The following is a 27,482-nucleotide window of genomic DNA, read 5'->3' as shown; positions in this document are numbered from 1 at the left end:
AGGTTGTAAAAGGTATTTATAAAATGAAATGCAAGGTATACCTGCTGTACAATTATGAATGAATGAAATACAGAAAATCTCTAACAATTTTATTATATAAAAAAAGCCTCTGCAATTGCCTATGACAATGAGAAACGAGACTAATTTTCAGTTTTAAAAACCTTGTAATTATACCCACATTAAGTCTGGTCTTACGTCAGAACTCAAATGCTCACATTTTCACAGCATAACTATAAGGTTTAAAACAGCACAGGCACAAAAAAAAAAACAAACAACAAACACCCATACATGTAACAGATACAGAGTATTTATATTTGAGGACTTTCAAAGGATAATTTCAGAACCTGTACCATTAATTAATGAGTTTTCATTTTCCATCCAAGGTCTCCACATTTTCTAGACCACAAATGATTTCCTGACAGTCGCAAAGCTTCATATTTCCACTTAAATCTAAACCTAGACTTTATACTTTTTAAAACACAAGGCAGACAATAACAAAAGCAAGTTTTGTCAACAAATTGAAGTTTATGGTCTCGTATCAAAAACGGATATGAAAATAAATAATAAAAAAATACTACCGAGAATCCTCAAAAGTAGATTTGTTCTTATTTTAAGCAAAATGCAGTGAAATAAAGAAAAGCAACAGCAGAAAAAAATACATGAAGTGAGAAAATAGGAAAGATTTTCTGCACTGAATGGAATGTTTTCACATGGGAAAATTCATAATTCCAATCCTTCCCCACATGTTTTTTCCTACTAAAAAAGAACACATTTACCTTCCTCCCCTGTCATTTCAATGTGTAGAAAGGAGATACTACCAAAATATCATAAAAATCTCTTTCATTCAATGTATCACTCTTATGTGATAAGTGAATGAAACAATACAAACTTCAAAGTCTTATTAACAAAGTAGTTAGCAGTCTATTACTGCATCATCACCTTCCTAATATCCTGATTACCGTGTAAGCAAAAAAACAGCAAGCAGTATCTGAATTGTGAGATAGGTGATAATTACAAATGACATTCAGTTCAAACTCAGTTACAACAGCTTTGCAAAACCTGGGCTAACTCACAGGTACCATTATTTAGCCTCATCCATATTCAGAGTTTAATCTAGGTATGATGCACTCCCTGATAGCTCCCAGAGCTTTCTGTTAAAGAGAAAGAATGGTTGTGGAAATTGCAATATCTGTACAAAACTGAGAGCAAGCTAGCAAGAATCTTCAAGGGAGATTGTGTCACTAGTATGTCATATATATAATATCATATTTAGGCCCTGGAACGCAACCAGAAAAGGGCAACGAAACTGGTGAGGGGTCTGGAAAACAAGTCTTATGAGGAGTGGCTGAGGAAGTTGGGATTGTTTAGTCTGGAGAAGAGAAAGCTTAGGGGAGACTGCATTGCACTCTACAACTTCCTAAAGGGAGGTTGTGATGAGTAGGGTCTTGGCCTCTTCTCCTAGGCAACTAACAGGACCTGAGGAAATGGCCACAAGCCATACCAGAGGAGATTTAGATTAGACATACGGAAGAACTTTTTCTCTCAGAGTGGTCAGGCCTGCTGAGAGAATGGCTTGCCCAGGGAGAAGGTGGAATCACCATCCCTGGCAGTGCTCAAGAGGCGTCTCGATGAGGAGCTACAAGATATAGTTTAGTGTCTTGTGGTAGCAACAGTAATGGGAGGACAGTTGGACTAGATGATCTTGTAGGTCCTTTCCAACCCTGTGATTCTATGATTCTAGAAACAAATGCACACTAGTAATAATTGGAAAGTTAAAATGTTTGATTTTAAGGAAGCTAAAAACAGAGAAAGCCACTTAAAGCTGAAAACCAAGAAAGTAACATGCTTAAGGTGAAACAGAAAAGTAAACCTAAAAACCCTGAGAAAAAGGGGACACACCAAGGAATATCAGTTGTCCATAATACTGTGTGGTCTGTAGTTGACAACCAAACAAAAACAGTCTTTTGACAGGCAGACATCTGTATTAGCCAGTCATAATATACAGAAGATCCAAGTTTTTCAGAGGGACACTTCTGCACGATTCCTCTATTTACAAACACGGGATTTCCTGCAGGAATTCGTTCTGACATCCAAGCCAGGAACAGGCTACATGAGCTTAATAGAAATGTTAGACAAGAAGCTGAAACAACTGAAGTTGATTACTTTGGAACTGCAGTTCTAAACTCTTTAAATAACTTCTGATTTTTCTCATTATTACGAATCTACGCTTTAAGTAAGCCCATTCTACTAGCATTGTAACTTGCTGATAAAACACTGATAAACACCGATAAAAAAATCAGTAGCTTAACAAACTATCACGGTTGCTATGACAGAGCTGTAATTTGAAAACTGGACTTTCAAACTCCAAACACTTAATTGCAACCAGTTGTGGAATTCTCAAGAGTCTGCACACCAGTCCACTGAAGAATCAAAAGCATTCTGCTTATTGCTCAAATTGCGAGGACACATTGAAATAACTTAGTTGAAAGCATAGGTATGAGGCACCCTGTGGGTTACTCCATTTCTTTGCCTTGTCATCTCCTCCAAAGAAATAGCCTCTAGTTTAGATTCACTCGGGTATTTGCTATGATATTTAAAATTACAAGCAAACAGAAAACACTAGGATGGATTTAGAAAAAAAAAAAAAAAAGAAAATGAATCTAATTTCTTTCATTACCCATTTCAGATAACATAACTTGTGAGCTTTATTGATTGCCTTCCCCATACATAGGTTAATTTCCAAATATCTTACATGGAATTAATAATTATTATCAGTAATTTATCCTGTTTCATATACTCAAGGATATTGTTATATCATAATTTTCAAGAAATCATCCGGATAATTAACATTGAAATACTAATCCTGGAATAGAACTAAAGGCAACACAACTTCAAAACTCATTTTATGATTTCCTGGAAGAATAGAAAATATTGTGGTAAGAAGGTTCAGCCTCTACTGCTGTACCACCAACATCCACATCTGATTATGTGGGCCAACATAATACAATAGGGGGCATTACTTTTAGAGCAACACTCATATATAATAATTGAGTGTGTATGTCACATATTATCAAAGACCTGAATTTTCCTCTAGTAGGTCTTCCATTGATTTTACTGAGTTACATCAAAAGAGCATGTTACAGAGTCAACCGTGAGACCACTTCTGATTTTCTTTCTTTTTTTTTTTTTTTTAACGTCTATTAAAATTATCACAGTTTGAATGTTATTTTTGTATACATACTGTGTTTGACATCAGCGAGGTAAATTACAGAGACAGGAAGAAATCCCAAAAGTATTCAAGTGACGGAGGGGACGATTTACTTTCCTGTACTGGCCAAGACATCAACATATGCCCAGTGCCACTTTCCAGCATTACTTTAATATTCCATATATATTTCAGTTGGTTTAGACCACACATTCAATGTATTTTTTCCAAAGTCTAAAGCTCCAGTGCATGACAAGGGTTTATTTTGGTCTACAAAACTAATCCTGGGACTGCACGACTAAAATAGCTTTTCACCAAAACAGGTGTTAGCTGATCATGAGCAGAGCTGGGCTTACAGCTCTTAGCTGCAGCCATTAGAAATACTTTTCAATGTTTAAAAGTCAAGAGCAAGGCCAAAACACCATCACTGATCCATACCAAAGGATCAGTTTAATTAGAACATTATTTTTAACATTTGCTTTGTCTAGTCTTGTCTGGTAGCCTCCACACTAAAGCTGTAACATTATATCACTATAAATACAGAGTACCTTTTGTTTAATTTGACCGACTCCCCCTGAAATTTATCATACCTGAAGGTAGACAGAATAAACACTCCAATACTCCAACATTGTAGAAGGCTAACAATTTCACTCTAACTGCTTATGATTTTTTTACCCTACCTCTACTATAACACTGTTCCGTTGCAAATAGGGAAGATCCTGATAGCATTTACCCAAAGGAATCCTCACATTCCATCCTTCCAGTACTCTAAATATATTTCTCCTTGATGACACTGATTTTAAGCGATAACTTCACCCCTTCTGATATCTACCTTGCAAACAACAGCTATTCTTCTTCTCTCCCTCTGCCCCTTAAACTGATTGGAGGTCAGCTTCTTAACTCTGCTGGTTTTTGTGCCATTTCTGAGGCACATGAATTCATGCAGGAAAGCCTTGAATTTAGCTCTACTAAGTATTTTACATAAGTTTTGGTAAGAGGAAGATTCCTTTAGAAGATCATTTTGAACAAGCATCATTAGGGGCACCCTGAGAAAGCCTCTTACTATGAACAGTGCACAATGCAAGTGTTTACAGACACTGGAAGATCAATTTCAGTATTAAGCAAGTAACAGATTTAAGTGAATATTATTTACTAACCCCATTATTGAAATGAAATGTCTCCTTAAAAAGAGCAAACATCCTAACTGCATACAATCCTTCTTCATTCTGTTAGTAAGACAATCATATTCCTGTAGTCAGACAAAAAAAACCTGAGAGTATTTGCTATGAAAAGACTATACATTGCTGTATAATACATACTGATAATGGAAAGGGATACTGAGAACAGTCATTCCATAAATTTTTTTCTTCAAAATAAACGGATCTGCTACTTGCAGCAAACACTAACAGCTCAGCTCTGCAAAAACACGGCGAAGACTATCATTTGTTAACTGCTCAAAATACTGTTACTTACTCATCAGAAATATCAAGAAATTTCAGCACTTTTCTTCATCTATTTCTCATACGTACCCTTGAAAGAAAGTAATAACAAAGCAAAACACCACAGCTTCTTCCAAGCTATAAAATCAGGCTATTTCTTTTCTTTTGTTAAGTCAATACACAAACATTGCATACTCAAGTTGACAAAACCTCTGGAAGTCCTGATAAGGAAGAAGAATGCTTTCCCAAAAGAGAATATCCCCAAACTTCCAGCTTCATTTTGTTCATCTTGTTTTTCTCTGGAAAAGGGAATATTCAAGTAAAATAAGGCTGTCTTACCTGGTCTTGGTTCTTGCAAGAATCATTAAAGAAAACAACCAACTTCCATTCTGCATGGATCACAGATTCACAGAATGACCCGGGTTGGAAGGGACCTCAAAGATCATGAAGCTCCAACTTCCCTGCCTGGCAGGGACACCAAACTTCCACATTTACTAGATCAGGTTGCCCAGGGCCCCAGCCAACCTGGTCTTGAACACCTCCCAGGACAGGGCATCCACAACCTCCCTGGACAGACTACTCTCATAGTAAAGAACTTCAACTACCATTCAACCTAAATCTTCCCTCTTTTGTTGTATATTTCCCCATGGAAATGGATGTCCCATTTCAACCTGAAGTCATCCCTGGGCTAGCTGAATTTTAATTTTGAACAAAAAGCAACATACAAAAAGCCTTTATCCTCTGTTTTTCCTACCAGATATACATTTAATTCTCTAAAAGGCTGCATCTTTCTTTTTCCCCTCTTGCTTCCACATACACTTATTCAAATGGAGGAATAATATCAAAGAGACTTTCCTCTCAAAATCACTTTTCAGTAGTGTGCAGGGAAATAGTTTAGCACTTGATAGAACAATGTTTACATCCCAAGTTCAGTCCGTACATTTCTTCTTCTTCTCGGTTTCTTTACATCTTCTAATTACACATCAAAAATTTCCTGAGCTTTCTCAGAAGCCAAATGTTTCTATTATTTTTCTTGGAAAATCTCCTGTCTCACTTCATAACCCAGAGACTCAAACATGCAAATATTGTCTGTATTGAGAAAATGAAATTAAGAGAGCTGTTTGATGTAGGCATAGAATCCAATGCATCTAGTCAGAAACAGAAGAAATACAAGGATGTGATGAATGCCATTCTAGCTAGCAGTGAATGCAATTAACAGAACTCATCTGATAAGGCACCAGGCAGAAAGGATTTATGCTACATTCGTGCAGTTAACACTCAGATGGAGTCCCACTATGTTAGAGACTACACTGAAGAAAATGTCAAAGCAAATGAGCATTATAGAAACACTGGCTTGCAAGGGATGCTTCATATGTTCCACAGAAAAAGTTACATGAAAGGAGTACAAGGATTTACACTGAGTGAAGAATTTTCAATGGAAATACTATAAGAATCAAAGTTTTGTCTGAATTTAAATGCAGCAAATATAGGAAAGCAAGCTCAGATTAGCTTGTGGGGATTAAAAGTAAATTGGGAAACACCTGATGAGCTATAACATGCTTCTTAAATCCTGTGTAACAGTCTGACATTGAACTCGTACGCATACAAGTAGTAACATTCAGAAGAGTTTATGGAAGGAACAAAAACCACTCTTTAAAGTCATTTTAGCTATCTGAAAAATCAACTCAAACTGGGTTCTGCCAGAAAAATGTTTTAATGTTTTCATTCTTTTAGGGCCTTCTAATAACAGTTTAGTGTTATTAGCTGAATTCTACTTACACATCCAAGCTACAAGATCATCTATCCCAGGTGACAAGAATTGTTTTAATTTTCTTCTATATTAATAGGCATCAGTGGGCTGATATTTATCAAGTCACCATGAGCTTAACATGTGATTTCCATATTCTAAGCTCTTGCAAAAATTTTAGGCAATCTTTTTTTACACTGTTGCTTAAGCTGTTTTTTGGTTTGCCTTTTGGTCCTTTACGCTTTGAGATACACATTCAAGTTCAGAAAAAAGTTTTCCTTGGAGGATCTTGATTTTATTTAAAAAAAGGAAGGAACTAGGAAAGGAAACATCATGAAGAAAGAAGATACTATTTTATTTAATAGAAACTCCTTGCAATGACTACTGGAGGGTAAGCCACATAAGATGAGGCTCCTAATTTCACTTAGAATGAAGTCCAGCCGTTTTACTGATACTTGCTGTACTGCGCCAAACCTATCACTTACGCTGAAAATAACTTCAGCCAGATTTGACTGTAGTAGCATTGTCTTTTTCAGGTCTGTGGTTTGGACCTACTCCTGAAAAAGCACAAGTACAGACTTCCATGCCACATCATAGTACTGCATTTATTTCCTAAGGCCCAATCTCAATAGCAATAAATTAGGCGCTTGGATTTAAATGGCTAGACCTTTAACTCTTTGGTACCAATGATAAGGGTTTCCTTACATTTAAACAACAGTGAATTGCCCTTATCTATTCGGTTTCTTCTTATTATTATTATTTGCCTCTTTGAGCTGTTCAGGGGAAAAGTTGGCAGTGCTCTGGACCACCAGCAAATCCCTCAGGCTTGACAGAACCTACATCCACCTTATGCAACTGCCCAGAGCAGTGGGACTTGTCTATGCTCCCCCCCACCTACTCATATTCATGAGCTCACCATTCTTCTTTCCATAGCCTGTCAATCATAACTCCTGTTTATTTGGCACTGAAGACCTGGAAGACTACTGCTTTATAAACAACATACATATTCAAACTTTTACCTTTACTTTTTGCAGAGGCAACTTCAGGACAAATATTAATTTGCTACAATTATCCTTAAAATATCCTTGAAAATAAAATACTCAGAAAGTGAGTATCTTTTGCCAGATGGGAAGGTGGGGGTAGGCAAAACTCTAGTTCTCAGATCTCTAGTACAATCATAAAAATGATACAATGCAAGGCAGCCTTAGAAGTTCTTTAGATCCCTCAGTAAAAGGCATACAGTTATCATCATGTAAAGAACAAACTTCCACTATTTCAAAACTTTCAGATTAGCCGATGGCACAGCAGGAATACTTTGATAGTTGCATACAGCTTCTACATTCCAAAAATGTCATTTGTTAAATCACCCTATAATGATAGTAACAAGTCAAAAATCAGCTATTACTTTTTCTCCCTGTGACACAGACAAGAAAACTTAGTAATAATGACTTATTTAATCAGTGATTTACAGTAAGTCTTACACTGACTTTACTATTAAACTATGGCAGAACATTATAAAAAATGTTATATACACACGTGCGTGTATATATATGTATAATCAGTTTGGAAAAACAGCTGTGTGTAGAAGATTGGTGAGGCACAGCAGAGGAAAATCCACATACTGCCAGGTTGGATTCTACAGAGAGCATGCCATATCTGGTTTTCCCATTTTGAATGCCAGCATCCACCACAGGAATTTTGTCTACAACAACCTCTGTAATTCACAGGTCTATGTATCGCAATACTTGGTGTTCACAAATAAGCATAATGTTGAATGCAAGAGGCATGCCTCAATTACTGTTTGGTGGGTTACATGGCTATAGATGAGTCTGGAAGTGACAATTTCAGTGGGTGTTCCAGGTCAGTCTCAGCAGTTTCCCAGAAAAAGAGAATGTTAACAAGTCTCCACATCCATTAAAAATATTTGGGTTCTGATTCCTTCCAGTTCCTGACTTCACCACTAGAAGTGTTCTGTCTCATTAAAGAACTACTGTTCATGTTATGTGCTGTAGGATCAAGCTGCTGGAGGTCATTGGCAGTCTGGCATTAAACTTTATGTGCAAAAATTGGGTATCCCAAAGCAAAGCAAAGTTGCAGCCAACTTCCCCTTTTTGAGTCTGAAGACAAAATGACCCTGAAAATAGACTGACACTTTAAGCAGCAAGAAGAATGAAGGAGAAATAGGGACACGTGAGAAGGAAAGGAATTAGGAATGATGAGAGGAAATGTGAAGGTCAGATAAACAAATGGAAAGTGAGAGCTGACAAAGCTCAACTGAGGGGAATATGGCCTGCTGAAGAAAGTACAGCTAAAGAAAGTGGGAAATTGCCAGTAGCAAACATTAATATGGGAAAAAATGAGTGAGACTGTTGGAAGCATGAAAGAAAAACCTGTCTTAGTGTGTAAAAGTCAGTAACATTCCTAAATCTGACAAGGTTATGTAGGGAGTAGTTGTACTCTAAATATATTTATCTAGAGACCAATGGTAAAGACCACGTCTGGGTTAAGTTTAGACTTGAAAGAAGTAAAAAGCATGAGCTGTAATGGACTGAGATGCAAACGAAGCCTAGTATCTGTTCAGCTGTATTATGCATATAAAACAGTAGTTTATTAAAATAACTCTGATAAGCAAATGAAGAAGCTATGAATGCTTTCTTCAATATGTAAGTCACACCCTTTTCAGTTCAGCACCCCTAAGCTTTGCATTTTCACAGTTCTGTCAAACGTTCAACAGACATAAACATATGACCACTGCTAAGTAGGAGAAAGACAGAAAACAAATGCACTCAATGCAATTCCCAGAGAATAAGCTGCAAGATAAGAAAAAGTCTTATTCCAGCAATTAACCACCTTCCTTGCTTTCTGAGCCTTACTAATGAGCTACTCAACAGCTTAAAATCACTAAAAACAATTTGCTAAGTATTTTTCTTCCCTTTATTCTGAAAGTGGAAGTTCATACTGACACGTATTAAAATAACAAACAAGTGTTCAGTTTTAGCCAATAATAAATACAAACTGAATACAATATTAATTTGGGGGAACGCAAATACATGTGCTGTTTCTCTGTGAATGTTTTAGTTCTGAAATCAAACACCTCATTTGACAGAGCTTCTAGCAGTGAGGGAGCAGAAAGATCTTTCACAGTCCATTTTTAGCTATCTGTAAAAGTTCCCTCTCATCTTTTGTCTAGACTATGATAGAAGTCATTACTGAATGTGTTGGCCAACATAAACTGACAAATGTACTTAAAATCCAACTGACAAGATATGAAGCCTTTCAGGAAAAAATGCCAAAGATCCAACTTAACTAATGCAATAGATGTTTGGGGATTATATAGGCAAGGCAGTGAAGCTTTCCCAAACACATCAGAAACATACCAACTAATATCCAGCTCCATGATTTTTATTTCAGTTCAGAAAAGGTCTCAAATCTCAACTTCACAGATAAAAAGTGTAAATAAGTGATGCATTTAAACATTTTACTGGCACTTATTTGAATAGTCTTCATAACTAACAGCCCCACTTGCCACAATCAAGGCGGCCAATCCAAGCACTTCAGAATTTGTCATAGAATCATATATGCTACTCATATCAACTTTACAGAGTACTTTTTTACAGAGTAAAGTACTTTACACAGTAATAATCAGCAATTCATGAAATACATTGACACTGTTTTTATTTCCTGATGCAATGATCTAATAGGCACTTTATGCAAACTACCTTCTGAAATCTTATTCTTGCATGTGTGCTGTCACAAATCATTTTTCTAAATAACAATTTGCTTATCAGTATGACAGTTACTCTAGTAAAATACATTTGCATTAGAGAAAAAGGGTAGCGAAGCATACTGACAGAGTACAGGCTTTTTTTTTTTCTCCACATAGATTTAAAAGTTCTACTAAATCTAAGCTGTAAGAATTTGTTTAGGAACTTTTTCCTAAAATATATATATAAAAAAAAAGGAGCCTTCCCCTTTAATTCTCCTCTCTTCAACAGACCAATGGACTTGGAACTTAAACATTTTCTTCCCCACAAAATTATTAAATTGCTTCATGAATCCTCACAAGAAGATGCCACCTAAAAATCTTTTCCTGGCACTTGGCTACCTAAAACCTTAGAATATTGAAAGAAAAACAAAAAGGAAAAAACATTCTAGTCATTTTCATACAGAAGCAGACACAGATAGATTTATGCCTTATCTAGTTCTTTTTTTTTTTTTCCCTGAAGCAGTTAAGATGGAAAAATGCATTGACCATATATATATATATATATATATATATATATATATACATACACACACACACACACACACATTGATTTATTTCTCATGGTTAAAACATAACTTATATATATATATATATATATATAAAAAACCAGATCTACACACTCTGGGGGGAAAGAAAAAAAACATATACTTCATGACTGCTATTAAGGGCTATGACTTTCAAATCAAACTTATCCTAAATTGGCTAATATACAAAAAAAATCTGTTACTCTTTCAAGATTTCATTTTAATACAGAACAAAGACTGTCTGCGCATTAATACAAGATGTGTTCTAGCTCAAACTACAGACATGATAGGATCAGAGTAAATTAAACTCTGTTGCTTAGACACAGCAATAACTGTTCAGTGAACAAGAACTCAGACACTGATTTTTCAGATGTTACCAGAACAAGGAAGGTTAGACACATTTGATGTGTTGGGTTAGGAGCAGAACAAAAAACGGGACAATGCCAGAAACAAAGGCAGAGGAGATAAGGGCAAGACACAGGAAAAACTAACAAAGCTTTAAGAATAATTCTTCCTCATACAGCAGAAGAACAAAACCAGGTTTACTTTCAAAAAACAAAGACATGGATTACTCTTTATTTGGTTTCCCTCTTCGCTCTCATTCCAAGCAGGCAGGTCTGTACAGTATACAACATCACCTCAGAAAGAGAAATGAATACCAGCATTGATAACCTCTGAATTGAACTGATTACCAGAATGCTGTCATCAAGGGAAGATAAACTGAACAGAGCAGCAAGAATGTCGCATTCCCTTCAGATAATACACCAAACAGCATTTTCTTGAATGAGGGGTGTAATTTCATAGAATCATAGAATCATAGTTTGGGTTGGGATGGACCTCAGGGATCGTCAAGTTTCAACTTCAGTGCCACAGGGAGGGTTGCCAGCCACCAGATCAAGTACTAGATCAGATCACCCAGGCCACATCCAGCCTGGCCTTGAACACTTCCAGAGATGGGCCATCCTCAGCTTCTCTGGGCAGTCTGTTTCAGTGTCTCACCACCCTCTCAGTGAAAAACTTCCCCTCAATGCCTAACTTCATCTTCTGGATGCAATTAACTCCAAAACCTTTTTTTTTTTTTTTTTTTTTAAAACTAAATTCTAATAGTTACAACTGTTGAAGCACACGAGAGGGGGAAGGGAAGCCTGCAAGACGTCAAACAGCTGTCAGAAGCTGCTAGAAATAATAAGTGAGCTGCTGATAGATAAAGATGAAGGAGAAGAGAGAGAAGAAAGGCTGCTATGGGAAAAAATGTTACTAACTGTCATCAAATTTGCCTGCTTAACTTTGCAAACTCTGAGACAAGCAAATAATCCATTAATATTTAAACATGATTTTCATGTTCTTTTTCTACTGCAGTTTCAGTGAGACAACTGAAATCTATTGCTTGAATAGATCCGTACAAATTGCACAAAAGAGCAGACTATTCTAAAAAGGAAGGACTATTCCAAGTTTCTTCCTGCTCAGAGATGCACAAAATAAATCAGGAATCATCTCCTGTAAGAGATGATGCAAGCAGAGCTGTAGATTCCATGGATTCAGCAAAGAATGCAGACCACAGAGGAGAACAAAGTTGAAGGAGATGAAAGTGTCAATTACGTTGAAATCTGATACTTAGTAAAATAAAACAACTTCAAACAGACTGTCACATAATCCCAGTTTTGGGATGGAATGCAGACTTCCCCCTTGCCCTAGAACACATGCACTACAGCTCCTAGCTATTTCACCCTACAATACCTAAACACACACAATTGAACACAACAAAAATAACTAATAACACTGGGTTATTTTCCTATTCACAGCACATTGTAAACAAAGCACCAGATGCTTTGTGACTCAGCATCCAACAAATCGAGTTGAGCCTCTGCACATGATGCTTTCATGGAAAGGAGCAACTCTCTTTTACTTTATTCAGTCAGATTTCCCAGTAATGCACAATGGATCTGAAAACATACATGCATTAAATTAACAGCATTTGGATCGTGACATTCCTAGAAAATGATTCAGACTTTTGAATAAGAGAGCTTAGAAAACAAAGCAAAACCTAAAGAAAAAGAGTACAATAGCTTTTAGTTCATTAACCTGAAGAAAAGAAGTCTTACTAGCGCTACTACCAAGGCTTTGCAGAGAGAAAGTCTTTGCAGTGAGCGTAATAAACTTGTAACCAACAGAGCCTATTCAAAATGAGCAGCGCTGCTTAGAAAAGAAGTGAAAGAGACTTTTTATAAAGCCACAAAAATTACAGCAGTAGAGACACATGGCAATCTTAATGAGCTTTTCAATACTCTTGCTGGTTATAAAACAAAGAAAACTGCAGCCATTTTCTCAGCAGAGAAAAATGCACTGCTTTTATTTAAGCTATATAAACAACTTCTCTTTAGAAACCAAATTGGCATGTTAGTTTTATAGGGATTTTAATAGGAAGACTTAACGTTAAAAATCTCATGTGCTGTGATTTGATTGCTCCCTAGTTTCACATTAATATTGCAAGTGCAATACAAAAGATGACACAAACAAAGCACTTCCATTTCTAACCTCTCTCCTCCCAAAACTTCTTTCTTAGTGAAAAGCAGAAAAAATATTCATATACACACTCAAGAGTGCACTATTATTCTTAGCCATGATTTTCAAAGGTACCATACACCAACAGTTTCTATTCCACTCAATAAAGGCCCACCTTTGAAAAAAAAAAAAAATCCATCCAACTGTTTCAAATTTCTTAGTTAAAAAAAAATAAAGGCATTCCTTATGGAATTAGTTGCTCAACACAGTGGAAAAACAAAGGAAATTAAGCATTTCCCTCTGGCCCATCTTTGGAATACACTGTATTGCTTGCATTTTGACAGACTACTCCACATTCTTTAGGTCCTTAATCAGACATTCATATTCTTTATGGCATTAAAGGAATAATTTTAGAATGCTCAGGTATTTTTGTTAATTTATGATCTCAGAGTGAAGTAAAAACCATTACACTACCTTTTATTCCTCCTTAAGAAAGACATCCTTGCCTGTTGCAAAACACACAGAAGAGCTGTCAGAACTTCTGACCAGTTTTCAGCATATTAAAAAGAAACCCAGTATTCTACTCTTCATAAACAACAAATCTCAGGAGAATAACAAACTAACACAACTAATTTTTCCATGATCCCCATTCTTTCCCTTCTCGTCTCATATAAAGAACACAAATATGGGGCTAAGACATGAGAAGCATAATGCAAGAGGCTTCTTTCTGCCAGCTTTTCCTCCTCTGTTCCCAATAGCTTAACATGCTGCTACCACACCAAATCACTTGATCATAACACTGAGAAAAAAAAGCCGTATTTTAGTACAATGGGCTAAGCTCATTTCACATTTGCCACACAGCACATCACCCCTGGACAAGGCAAGGTCCAGGACAGATGACAATGGCAATGATAAGGACCAGCTGCAGCTTGTTCATCATGGATGTTCTGCTGGAGCATTTTATCAGATGATGAAACACTAAACTGCTTCTCTTATGTAAACTATAAGCTGTGGTATAAGCTTTATGAACTTGTACTACAGAGTACAGTCTTAAACACTAGGGTTTTGGTTTTTTGAACACTTTTCTCCTTTGTAAGAAAAAAAGAAAAAAGCAACACCAGCTCATAGTTACTCCTTCCCAGAATTGCCAGTGTTCTACAAATAAAATAAGCCAGAAAATCTAAATGTGAAAACATAGGCTTATTATTATTTCTTTGATTACTAGAATCAGATTCTTCCCATTTCCTACACAGAGGGCTCTCGGAAAAGAACAAAAAAAGTTACTGTAAGTAAGACACCAGTAAATCTAACAGAGCAGCACTGGGTTTCAGAACCAAGATAGCGTTTTCCTTTTCCTTCCTCGAAAATTACTTTTTGCGACAACATTCAGTGAACTAAACAGAAATTTTGCCGAGCATCATATGCAAAACTGTGTCTCTGAGTCAGTCATTGTGTGGTATTTGATCTCTAAATACAATTTTTGCTTTCTTCAAAATTCAAGTGCATTATCTCAATTATCTTATTTCATTAAAATCACTATAAATCTTTCTCTAAACCCTTAAATATGAGAACAGTAATTCTCTTTAAAATCCAACATTTAATTGTGTTTATTCTTATGTATGCAAGAGCTCGATTTCTTTTATTGTAAAGATATCAAATTAATGGTTTAAACAGGAAAAAAAAAAAAAAAACACCCTAAATTTAACTAATGCAGATACAGCTTAATGGCTTCAAGCTAAAATGTTAAGCTGATGATGGATGAACAGATTTGAGTAGAACACATCAAGCACTGAAGTTCAAATTGTTTAACTAAAAGCTATCCCAGCAAAAGAGTTTACATATAGAATTAAACAGGTTTTGACACATTCCTATACCTCCTTGTAAAAGTTAGTAACAATAATTCTTAGTTACAGAAGTCAGTTCTGTAGGACATAGCTCCTAAGTGACTTCAACAAAAAAACTGCATTAATGTCATCCTTTTTGTATTTGACTGCAGTCACCAAGCAGCTCTCAATAGCATTATTTTTAAGTCTTCATGTAGTTCAAAGTACATGTATATCTTTAAGGATCTAGTCATTTTCAACTGGTGCTGATATAAAAGGGAGTTCAGAATGCCTGCTTGCTAAACTGCACTGAATATGAGGTAGGAATATATCATCTACTAGAATTCACTTTTACTATCGTTTCCCCCTCGTACTACCTGGAAATTAAATCTCCCTGCTAGAAGGAGTCTGAAGATCACATGCATTTGTTTTGCAATATCCAAAGGAACATGATCTCCTGATGATCCACTGATCTGTTGTAAGTGCCTTAAAATTTCTCAAGAGTCCTAAGTTATCTTGAAATGACTTCCTTTCTTCAGGAAATATAAATTTCAGCAGTTATCAGATGAATGCATGACAACCATCTAACCAGCCTGCAGATTTAGGAATCCACATGTAGGCTGAGAAGATGCCTGCTCACACACGCACAGCAGCTTAAATGATGCTAAAGAAATTACTGTGGGCAGCACTGATATAGGGCTCATTTGCCTGTTTCACTAGGTAATACCAAAGCTAGAAAAATACCTTAAATTCTTCACTGGCACTTATTCAGCTAGCAGACACCACAACAACCAACCTTGTGTTAACACAGATATACATGCAATTATCAAAAAGAACTTACATAAGGTCATATCTGATTTCAGTTCATAGGAAAGATTTGGTGTAACAGTGTTAGAATTCACACATGCTACCTGCATTTAGTAGCACAGACCAGATCAAGAGAAAACTTAAGATTGAACTGCACCACTACAGCTAGATAATGAGCAAAATTTAAGAACAAGATTAAAAGAATGTTATTCTGACACTGAAGTTCATTATTAACTCTAAATTTTTTAGGTTACTAGCTACATCTTTAAGTCACTGCTTTACACTGAATTCTCTGCTATTACAGATCTACATTCTTGTTTATTTTATTTTACAGTTCTTTTTTTGTTGTCGTTGTTGTTTTTTGCTGATCAGAGCACAAAGTGATAGGGAGACCTACAAATATTTCTTGCCTGTGCATCTCTGTAGCTCTGTCCTGACTGCAGTAATTACTAAAGGAATTAATTCATCAGCTCTCCTGATTTTTGAGTAATCAGCCGCTAGATGGCAGAAAAATGCAGTTTAATTTTCTTATTATGGATAATGCACCCAACAAATCTCTTATATCTCATGTGTCAGATAAAAGATCTGAATAAAGCTGATTATCTTTACCTAGTATATGTGCTACCTTGACTTTTGTCCTCTGCTGTAAAACCTGAAGTGTTTTAAATGCTTGAAACACTTAAATTGCGTCAAAGCAAATAGAACTCCTGAATCTCATTATCTTGGAATGTGCATGAGGAGAATAAGAACAATCTTGTTAAATATATTCTGTTATCACAATATCACCCCATTTACTATTAAAAGGATAGATTATGTGAAGAAGTTAATTTAGTGTTCAAGTGTTTTGTGGCCACTTTTCTATTCAAGAGTTAAGCAGTTAAACAGTGGGAAGAATGAAGCAGAGTGTATATATGAAAATTCTAGAGACTTTGGCAGGAAATAAAAAGTCAGAAGTAAAATTTTTAGTTTTCACAGATGACCGACCCTCAACTAAAATCATACATTAAGAAAAGAAAAATCAGCAAGGATTGCCGTAACAAGACTATCTGCAGATTTGGAAAATGTATGCATATGGATAACTTTATTTTTGTTTCAAAATAAATTCACAAAAATTTGCAATAATAGCTTAACCAGTTTTCTCCATTCCCACCATCTTTCCTTTGTATTTCCTAATCTATTTTTTTTTTGAGCTATTTCCATCTTTCTAAAAACTAAAATAAAATGGTTTAAAAATAAAACAGATCAGAAAGTATATTATCAGTAAGTATAATAATTACTGTAGGAAAATATAGAGAAATAATACAAACCAAACTGTTTTACAGTCATTCACTTTGTTTCCTCATTCTGATCTTACATGTTCTATATTTGTATGCGTACCCCTAAACAAGCATTAATTTCAAAATCAACCTAATAAAGATATAAGGATTTTTTTTTCAGACTTATTTTTCGGACCTTAAAAACATTAACATGGTTAAACTTATTTTAGCGTCCTTAATCATTTTACATAACTACGATTTCTAGTCATAAAATTCTAACTCAATTGAAATCTATGGGATTTTTGTTGAGATCCTATTTGCCAACTCTAGCAAGAACTCACTCTTTCAGATGGCACTACTGGAGAAAAAAAGTATAAGACTACAAACTCTGGATAGGAGAAAAAGCACCATATATTCTACATATTGTACAAAAGCTGAAGTCTAGCATAGCACAAAGAAACTAAATAAAGGCAATACAATTACTAGTCTTTTCCCCTCTGTCTCTCAATTAAATTGCTGTTGAAAAACTCAGAAAAACAGAAGAACTGGAGAAAGGAAGGCTTGGTGTATTTTTGTCTTGACACAAAAAATACATTTTAAAAATAGGGAGCTAGAAATCTCAAGTCTTCTTTGGAAATTACAGAATTGTTCTGCAGCAACAGGCAAATTAGCCATCGATCTGGGAAGAAACATGTTTGTGTGGAATATTTGATTCTTAAACTGAATAAATCTGGTAGAAGAAATTTGCAGCTTCTTTGCAACTCCCCTTAAAAAAAAACACTGTTAAAGGAAGAGATCAAGTTTTGAGATGCCAGTCTTGCTCCACATGAGGATGAATCAAAATGGAGTAGAATTTTAGCATCTCTTTAGTTTCTTGAAATAAGAAAAACAAAATATCAAAACAATTGAATACTAAAACAAATTTGCTTCACAGTTTCACAATTAATGTGATAGTCAAGTTACTTCTTGGTACATAATACGTAAGTGAAAACATGCTTAGGAGAAAGCTTCAGATAAGTTACTTACTGAAGTAAAAGCCAAAAGTTCCTCTTCAGTTAATTTGTGCATTGGATTGTTCTTTTGGAAGTCTATACTGCAAAGAAAAGGGAAAAGAATATAAAATAATGCTGATTTATTCTTTAGCACACAACTATGTGGAATACATCTCTCAAACTTGCGGGAATCTAAAGGGTGTTCTAGAAAAGAGTTACAAACAGTAGTGCGTAGTTGTAATGCTATAATGTGATGGAAAGCACAGTAATAATAGCAGAGTAGCAAAGTCCTAGGCTACAGTTAGTGAGAACAAGCCCAAATGCAGCAGCCATAGATATAGAAACAATGGAAAAAAGCTGCTTACTCTTAGAAGGCCTCAAGTAGGCAGAGATCTCCAGCAATATAGCCTTACTTCCACTGCCAACCCTTAAATGAGGCCTGGAAAGGGGAGAATGCTGGCTGCAATCCTTTCCATCATTCAGGTACATTGCATACACCTGAGCTGCCCTGGGTTGGCCCTGCCTTCTCAGCAGGTGCTCAATCACTGGTTCAAGCCATGGCTTAGCATTCCCCCTACAGTACTGTACACATACAGAAGGTGGCCAAGACTTCAGAGCAGTCACAGAAGAAAAGAATCATTCCTTAGGACAAGGATACTTAGTGATGCCTTTCCCAGGCCATATTAACCCGAAATGTCTTACTACATTCACATTTACAGGACTAAATTTTATGTATTCTAAACAGTTTTAAATCCATTCCCTATTTTTTTTATTATTTTTTATTATTATTTTTTTTACAGAGATCTGTTTTCAGTTAAAATTCTATGGCTAACTGAACACAGGCTCTGCAAAGCAAAAACACACTAATGCTCAAAAAGTGATGAAGGGTAATCTCAAACATACACTCCCTGGTCATTCGAGGAGTATAACCACAGGAGTACACCTCTCAACTAACTGACATTACTACTCACTTCTTGTATACCAAGGGGAACCCAGAAGAATACAGAGATGAGAATCAAAATTATTTTTTTCCCCACAGTTGGACATTACTGTATTGATAATAAAGAAATTCAGTTTACAACTCTATATATGCACTGTCTTCTTTGACAGCAGCCCATTAATGTCTACAAATATACCAGGAGACAACTGCCAGTGGTGGAAAGAGAAGCACCAAGGTTACAATTCAAGTTCCTTGTGAAAACAAAAGATGCAAAGTGAAAATACATCCTAAATCGTACTACAGAGTATATGTAATCACCAAACCTATAAAACGGCTACGTACACATGCTTAAAATCAGGATGCTGTTCCTCGTGATACGAAGCTGTTGTGAAGTTTAAGTAAAAATTACCAATGCAGTGTACTAATCGTGATGATGTGTCACAAATTATTCTCCCTTGTTTACATTTTTTGTAGAGAAGACTTTGCTACAATCTAACTTTATTCTTGCTATACAGTTAGTTCTTTATAGATAATTACCACTGCTTACTAATGAGTTTACTCAGTCTCTATACTTAAATATATTTAGCAAGATTATATATAAGTGAGAAAAGAAGACTGGACTGCTCAATGTATTTTATTTATTCCTCTAAAGAAAACGTATGATAAAGTAGTAAGAAGTAATTCTAAGAGAACAAAGTGAAGCATTCGAGATAGAAAAACAATTGATGTCATCCAAGTACTCATATTTTTACCTTCACACGTCTAGAAGAAGAAAATTAATCATATGTGTAGCAGAGAGCCAAAACTGCTTCCTGATGGTATGAGTCTCTTGCACATTTCACCTCCATTTAATGGAGGAGAAAGGAAAAAGTAAAGTACTCATGAAAGTGCTGCTTCAGAATTTCTGAAACTGCTATTCTTTAGGTACCACTAATATACATCCAACTAGAGCAACCTAGAAATGAGTGCAGATGAAGCATCCAGGAAATTAAGCTATCTGAATGAAATACATTTCATTCTGATGAAGTAAATGGCCATTTGTTCATTAGGACTTCAGCCAAATAAAGGTATGCTGACAGACTGCAAAATCATGATTACACCCACTTTGGAGATTCAATTTCCTATTTCTATTAGAAGACAAGACCCTTCTTCTCTCCATCCCTTGCAACTCATTAAATCTATCATTCAGTAGTTCTTTTCTTTTCTTCATGTTTTGTTACTGAACTTAAGCTTGAAAGGGGAGAAGACACAAAATCCTAAAGCAAACTGAAATACATGCTCCACTTTCAAGTTTTTTTTTTAATTTTTTTTTTTTTAATTATTATTATTTTTTTTTTTTTTAATTAGCTATCACAGAATCTAGGTTCTCATTTTGTGGATTAAAACACTAACATCTAAAAGCATTATATAAACTAAAATAGAGAATCTAGAAGGATACCAGGTTTAGAGCTGCTAATTATTCACTCCAGCATGAGCCAAAAGAATGAGCCACTCAAGCTCAAACTGTAATTATCTAACTGCAGTCCTTTAGAGTTGATGATTTCATTAAAATTTCTTTTCTTCTTAGAAACAACAATAGACCTCTGATCAATCAACCAAACAGCTCAATCCTATAACAACACAAGCACCTAATAAAGCACACTGTGTGGAATAGTGAGAGTGAATAGTGAGAGGATGCAGACAGGAAGGTTTCCTTACTCTAGAACAGATTTTTGTCACAGTTTTTGAAGCATATAGTTGGACACCTTCCAGCTCAAAGACAATATCAAATGGTTTTATTTCCATTTCTGCCACACTCATGTTCAATTCTTTAAGACACCCAAGTACAACAGAGCAACCTTGAAAGATATTGTTCTAATGATTTTCCATACCAAATCAAATCTTAAGCTATATTTTACATCTGAATTTATATAGAGTAGAAACATAGTTATGATTTAAGCATTTATGATAATAAGAAATGAACACTCTTTAGGCAGATAAAGAATAACCTTAGAGTAAGTTCTGATCCACAGCAGGAAAAGTATTTGCTCAGCAAATCAGTAAAAGCTAGACTGTCAGTAGTTTGGAGCTTACAACCAATTATTTAATCTGATTAGTCAGATCTACAATAGCAGTATAATGGATAAAATTGAGAAGGTGAGATACTACAGTTTGAATACAAGACAATACTGTGTTAGAAAATGAACTGCACAGGAAAATGTTTTTCATGAAGGAGATTGTTCATCATCTCACTCTTTACCCCTCTTCCTTTTCTCTCCAAATTGGATCTAGATGTGGCTTTGAATAGAAAGAAAGCTTACATCTCTGGAAATAAAGAAAATGGAAATAAAGAAAGTACAAAGTCACAGTACATACTATTGATTTTTTCACTGTAGCGAGTGGGCTGAATGGTTAAAGGGCATAGCTGAAACCAGAGATGCAGAACTTCATGCTTCACTTGAACCTAGCCAAGCAAATGTCTGGGCCTTCATAAAGCTGCCATTTGAGAAATGGGTATAAAAAAGAAAACAACTTCCTCTCCTCTAATAATTTTCACCACACTTTATGAAACAAGAAGGGAAGAAACAGCCAGAAACACTGATAAGTTAGTGAGGAAAGTTGGACAGGCTGGGAAGGTATGAAGATTATAACTTGAGCTACAGAACAAGCAAGAGCCACACACTACAAAGGAAAAGTCTTCAATTTCTGGGTTGCTAGCTTAAGCCACTGAATTCCCTCACTTCCCTTTGGCTTGCCTGTTATTGCTGTCACCTATAACAAAGAACTATATTAAAACATCCATATGCACAGAGAAAACAGGTTTGTCTGAGACTTAGGAGCTTGAAATCTCTCACTGTTCTACTTCCAGCCTTCTTTGGGGCTTGACAAGCTATTTCAGCAGCACTGCAGATTCTATTGTTTTGCAAGTTACAGATTGGAAAATTGCTCTTAGTGGAAAGAATGATGAATACTGTAACTAAGTGACTGTTCTTATTTTGCCACACAAATACTTCTGAAACAATTACACAGAAAGAATATGATAAAAATTTTCTTCAACTTAGCAGACACTTGTTTTTTTTTTTTTTACGGATAAACAACAGGGTATTCACTGACAGCTAGCTTCCTATTTTCAAAGCTCAGATTGCTTTTATTCTTCTGGGTCACTTCTAAAACCACACAATGAAGAACACCTTTAAACCAGGTGAAGAAAATGCCTGTGCAAAACCAGAGGGACTTTGTATTACAGCTTGTAACTAGCAGTAAACATTCTGAATCTGTACATGTACTCCCAGTGCAATGAAAAGAGGGGCAGAGTTCTTCTTGAAAGATACAGATGATTTTCACAGCAAGATAAGCATTACAGACTCCGAAAGATATCTTCAAAATTTAACAAATGTCATCACAATATTTGAAAGATGATTAAGCTCAGGCACAAAGGAAAAAAGACTTTCTCTAGAATAAAAGAATCATAGAATCACAAGGTTGGAAAGGACCTACAAGATCAGCTAGTATTATCTTGTATGAATACAATGATACAGATATAATATAATGATATAGACATTAATGAAACACTGATGAAAATCTGTTCTGGACTATACTGTTTACACTGAAGAAATTGAAAATGTCTCTTTACCCTCTACAAAGAATGGAAAAATAAAAAAAATCCCAGTTCATTATTTCCTTACCACAAAGATTCGTGTGAAGGGAGGCTGGGAGTTATATTTATTTGTTTTTAACATGTAATTAAAGAATTAACTTACCAAATTCCAAGGATTACAGCAAGCTCTTCTGCACACAAATCAGGTACCTGGTACCGATCTGCATCCGCTAATTTTATCTCATTAAGCACTGTATCATCATTTAAATCACAATTCTGTTGAAGGAGAAAAATATTTTTTATACTAAAACCAGTTGTGAAATATGATAAAAAGTAGCATTAAATAAACATGTGCCTTTAAAATGTGAAAAAATAAAAAGGTTTTTGGAAAAATGTAACACAAACATCAGAAAATTACTTAAATAGAAGGCAATTTGTAATCATCTTGAATCCTGCCCCATCATGATTATCCTTCTGACTGAGACAATGGAAGAAAGATTCTTGCTAAATAACAGCTGCAGGAGAATTCACATTTCAAATGATTGCACACAGTATTATTTAGAATCACCTTCTTCTCTATTATACATAATCAGTTCTGTCTTGTCTGTGTGACATTAAAGAATTTCTTAACACACAGGTTTTCAGGCTAGCATTCACAGACTGCACTCTAGGATTCATGGATTTATTTTTAAGTCTCAGCAAACTATAACCAAGTAAAGCACGCCTATTGACAGTAGAATGGAATTCCTTACACAGGGAGCAGTTTCTCCTTTCTTTTTGTTTTTGAAAGAGTATCAAAAATGCAAGAAACACAGACCAAAAAGAAACAACCAACCAACCCACAGAACTAGCACCTTCAGAACCTCCACCTTCTGCTAGTGAGGTCAAAATGAGTCTCCATAGACTATAAGTGAACAGAAAAGTTTTGAAGTGGATTACTTGCATTCAACACCAGGATTTTTATCACTGTATAGATGCAACTAAATCATGATTTGACAGAGAATGGGCAGAAAGTCACTGTTTTATTTATTTTTATCTGCTCCTAGATTAAAAAATGATAATAATTAAAAAATTCTTATCCTAAAAACAATGACAAATCTGAGTAGGGTAAAACTAATCAAATGCTTTTTGTTATTTAAGTACTATCTCATATGAAGCGTCCTTATGCAATACACCTCAAGCCTGAGGTTTTCCTTACACAAAGACACTGTCAGTTTAACTGGATATGCACTTTCAGATCTTAAGAAAGCTGATTTGTGAGCCAAACCTTGAATTTATCATCTCAAGTATTTATTCTGCAACACAATAGTTTTCCTTCTAGTACAGTATGAGATATTTTAGCTGCTTAGCACCAGAGGCAAGAAGAAATTCTTGGACAGACAAGAGTCCAGTAAGTGGTCACATTGCTCTAGTGGTTGCATTTTTGGAGTGCAATTACTGACATTTCAATAGCAAAATAACCTGTTTAGTCATATTCCTGAACATTAACAGAGGAAAAGCTCTATAACAAAGAACTCCATGACAGGAGATAAAAATTAGAAGGTGTGAGCAGCCTCAGTTTGGCCCTTATACAAACTGGCAGGAACAATTCTATAAGGAAATTCTCCACTAATGCAATTCCTATTTTGTAGAAAAATACAATATTTTGCTTTATCCGCAAACAGCACATGTAAATTAAGATTAGTGAAAAGGGAAAGAAAATTCCAATAATTTTTCAGCATTCTACACATCTTCCATAAGCTTTTAAAAGAAAGTCTACAGGGTACACTGAACAACTAGGCTAAAACTGAAGCATGTTGTTGTCACTAGCTTTTGGCAAACACAAAACAGTATCAACTCCAGTTTAGCCAAACAAGACTCCACAGTACTTCCAGAGCAACTAATTTGCAACCAGACAAAAGAAAGGCTAGGGCTCACTGTTATAAAATACTGACAGATTACATGACGTCATACTCTGATACTGAGTTATCAGTAAATACAAGGTAGAAAATGGAAAAGCAAAAACATAAGTTAGTAATTCAAGGCACATATGAACTGGAAAGTCAAGCCTGGTTTCATAGTTCTGACATGACAATGTGTGATATTAATGAAATGCATGAACTTGAAATAACTTAGGTTTTCTTCAAAGCAACACATGGTTCCACTAATGCTACTCTGTAGGACTTTTACAACGTAAACATGCACATAAAAGGTATTGAAAATTTTTTAAAGTAAACTGCAGGAATGGAACATTTACCTTCTTAACAGGCAGCGCAAGTACCTTAAGAGAAAACTTCATGATAGTTTCTCAGATTTGCACAAACTCAACTCCCTTCCAGCAGCCAAGACCACTCAAGTAACATTTAGTGCTGCATTTCTACTTTTCAGAAAGAGAAGATGCACCTAATTAACCTATCTTTTTTTTTTGAACTTCATGTTTTCAGTTTACAAATAGAGACACTGTTAAATCCTTCTGCTTAAGTTTCATGGAAGTCTGTCACGGCATAACCTCTATTTATAAAGACTCTGCAGCTTGAAGAATATAGACACTGTCTCTCATCTTCTTCCAAAAACTTGCAGAAACTGCACATTTCTTCTAGGCACCATTCACTTTCCTCTTGTAAACATCCAAGAAAAGCATAAAAACATTTTCATTTAAAAAGTTCAAAATTCTGAACACATTTTAAGAAATAAGAAAAGCAATTCCTCTCAAATACGTACCATAACTAAGTTTTCTAGAGGAGTAGGTGCTGGGGTTAGCTCACTGTGAGGAGGGATAAATTCATCTGATCTCTGCACATCCAGTATAAGCTGTGCTACATATTTTTCCTGAAATCGTGTTCTCTTTCCCAAAGCACCTACAGAAAATTAATAATAGTTTATAATAGTGACCACTAAAATAAACAGTAATCCCACTGTATCCCCCAAAAAGAAACATATTGTGAACCTGTAATATTTACCAGTGTTTTAAGTCTGCATGATTTGTTTGCAATAAATCATGTGTTCTCACTACTACCCATGATGTATAAAAATACAAGAAATTACAAATATATTAATAAATCTAGATGTGTCCTGCAAATCCAATTTTAGGTAAAGTCTCTGCAACCCACCATGCTAACTCTTGAAAACCCATAGTCATCCAATTTCACCAGTTCCCTACTCTAAAATACTAGCAGTAAACGGCAGACAATTGTTCAATTTGCCTGATAAACATTGCTGACAACACGGAAATATTAAGGAAAATAAAACTCTTGTAACATCTTACAAAAGGACAACATTTCCAAATGGAAACAGTTTAATAGAGTCTGACTGCCTCTGTTGATTTGGAGAACCTTTGGAAAAAATGATCTCAAACTGTATTTTCCAAAGCCCATTAATTTTGTTTCTAGGTCTATGTCAACATTTAAGGACAACACTTAGATGCTTGAACCACATATGATGGACAGAAGAATAAGAGGGAAGGAATCAAACTTAGATTTCTTCTTCAGTTTTGCATCTTTTCCATGTACTTTCCTATCCTTTTCATCTAATGCACTAAAATGTGTCTGGCAAATTTGAGAATAAAATTATTCTGGGAGTTATTGAAAGCAATGAGTTTGAATTTCAGGTGGTACTGTGTGGAGCCAGAAGTTGAACTTGATGATCACTGTGGGTACCTTCTAACACAGGTAGCTTTAGGATAGCTTACAATTTTTTCTTAAGAATTTACATTAGTTGATGTTGTTCACATATCATTTAGAGATACGAATGTAGTTCGGATGGCATTTTCTAAATTAAGCTTTACAGCCACTGGTCATCATTTTAAATATTTCAAATGCACTCTATGAAGGACATCTTAATATATTGATTCTTCAGTTCTTTATTAGACACTCAGGCAACTTTTACTAGCTTTTAGGATGGCAAATGACATTTAATCCAAGTTGAAAAAAAACAACAACAAAACACAGCTGCTCCTCCATTAGAAACCTGCTTCCAAGCTGCAATCAGAGAACTTAAAATCACAAAATCATACACAGAGCTAAAACCTACAAAAATTGGAAGTTTGCTTGTTGACTATTTTACACTGGTCAGGTAATGCAAAACATAAGAAAAGGAGAAGTGAACACTGTCCCACTGTTCTCTTTACAGAGCTGAGTGAGATCAAACTCAAGTTTTAAGTTTCATTACAGTTCTGAAAATTTGCAGAATATTAAAAAGATAATTTACTGTTCATCTGTTTAGTGGATAAAGGCCAGGAGATGAGACCATCATCTGTGAGAATGATCTGGCACAAATGCTGTAATAGCAGTCATCCCTTTTTCTTCCTTGAGGTGAAAAGAGAGCATTAGGGAAATTAGTAATTAAACAGATTACTCCTTTTCTGCCAAAGACTCCTTTTAATGGAAAGCGCTGTGTTAAAAGTTCATGAAGTAATGGAAAAGGTCCAAAAAATATCACCTCCTAATCACATTGTGGGGGGACCAGATGGAAATAGAGAGGCTAGCCAGGAACTCATATTGTTTTTATACAGTAGCACTCAATTCACAATTTTAATAATGCTTGTAAGATATTATGCTGTAATTCACTTCCTATCGTGCCTTACTGTCTAAACCACTAAATAAAACACTCACAAAGCTAGCCATGTTACTATTAAACTTATCACCACCCAGAAGTTGTGATTTTTTAAAATGTTTTTGAGACAGCTACCCCTCCATGTCTTTTTTTTTTTTCTCCCCAAGCAAAGAATTCTTCATTATCACAGGAAAAACATCTATTTTCCAGATTAAAATACCACATATATTTAAGTTGAGGGGAAAAAAAATGTGTTTTCTTTATACTGCCAGACAGAATCAGAAAAAAGAGGGAATTCAAATATGGGACAGTAAAATCTCTGATACTAGATATTCCCACAGATGCATTATAGGGCATGAAAACAACACATGGAT

At 35.4% G+C, this 27,482-nt stretch overlaps 1 protein-coding gene across 2 annotated transcripts in view; it reads right to left on the bottom strand.

The window, feature by feature from the left end:
* TTC27 (tetratricopeptide repeat domain 27) overlaps positions 1 to 27,482 on the bottom strand; it is a 95,040-nt gene that overhangs the window by 51,038 nt on the left and 16,520 nt on the right. For both annotated transcript variants that reach the window (XM_072333146.1, XM_072333145.1), the window contains exons 7-9: positions 25,279 to 25,415; positions 22,742 to 22,854; positions 18,096 to 18,162 (exon numbers count right to left, since the gene is read on the bottom strand). In XM_072333146.1, coding sequence (XP_072189247.1) covers positions 18,096 to 18,162; positions 22,742 to 22,854; positions 25,279 to 25,415 — 317 coding nt within the window. The remainder of the gene's footprint in view (positions 1 to 18,095; positions 18,163 to 22,741; positions 22,855 to 25,278; positions 25,416 to 27,482) is intronic.

This window comes from Excalfactoria chinensis, chromosome 3 (genome assembly GCF_039878825.1).
Source record: "Excalfactoria chinensis isolate bCotChi1 chromosome 3, bCotChi1.hap2, whole genome shotgun sequence".
Lineage (NCBI taxonomy): Eukaryota > Metazoa > Chordata > Aves > Galliformes > Phasianidae > Excalfactoria > Excalfactoria chinensis.
Note: the sequence above shows the minus strand (reverse complement) of the source record. Positions and strands in the feature narration are given on the sequence as shown.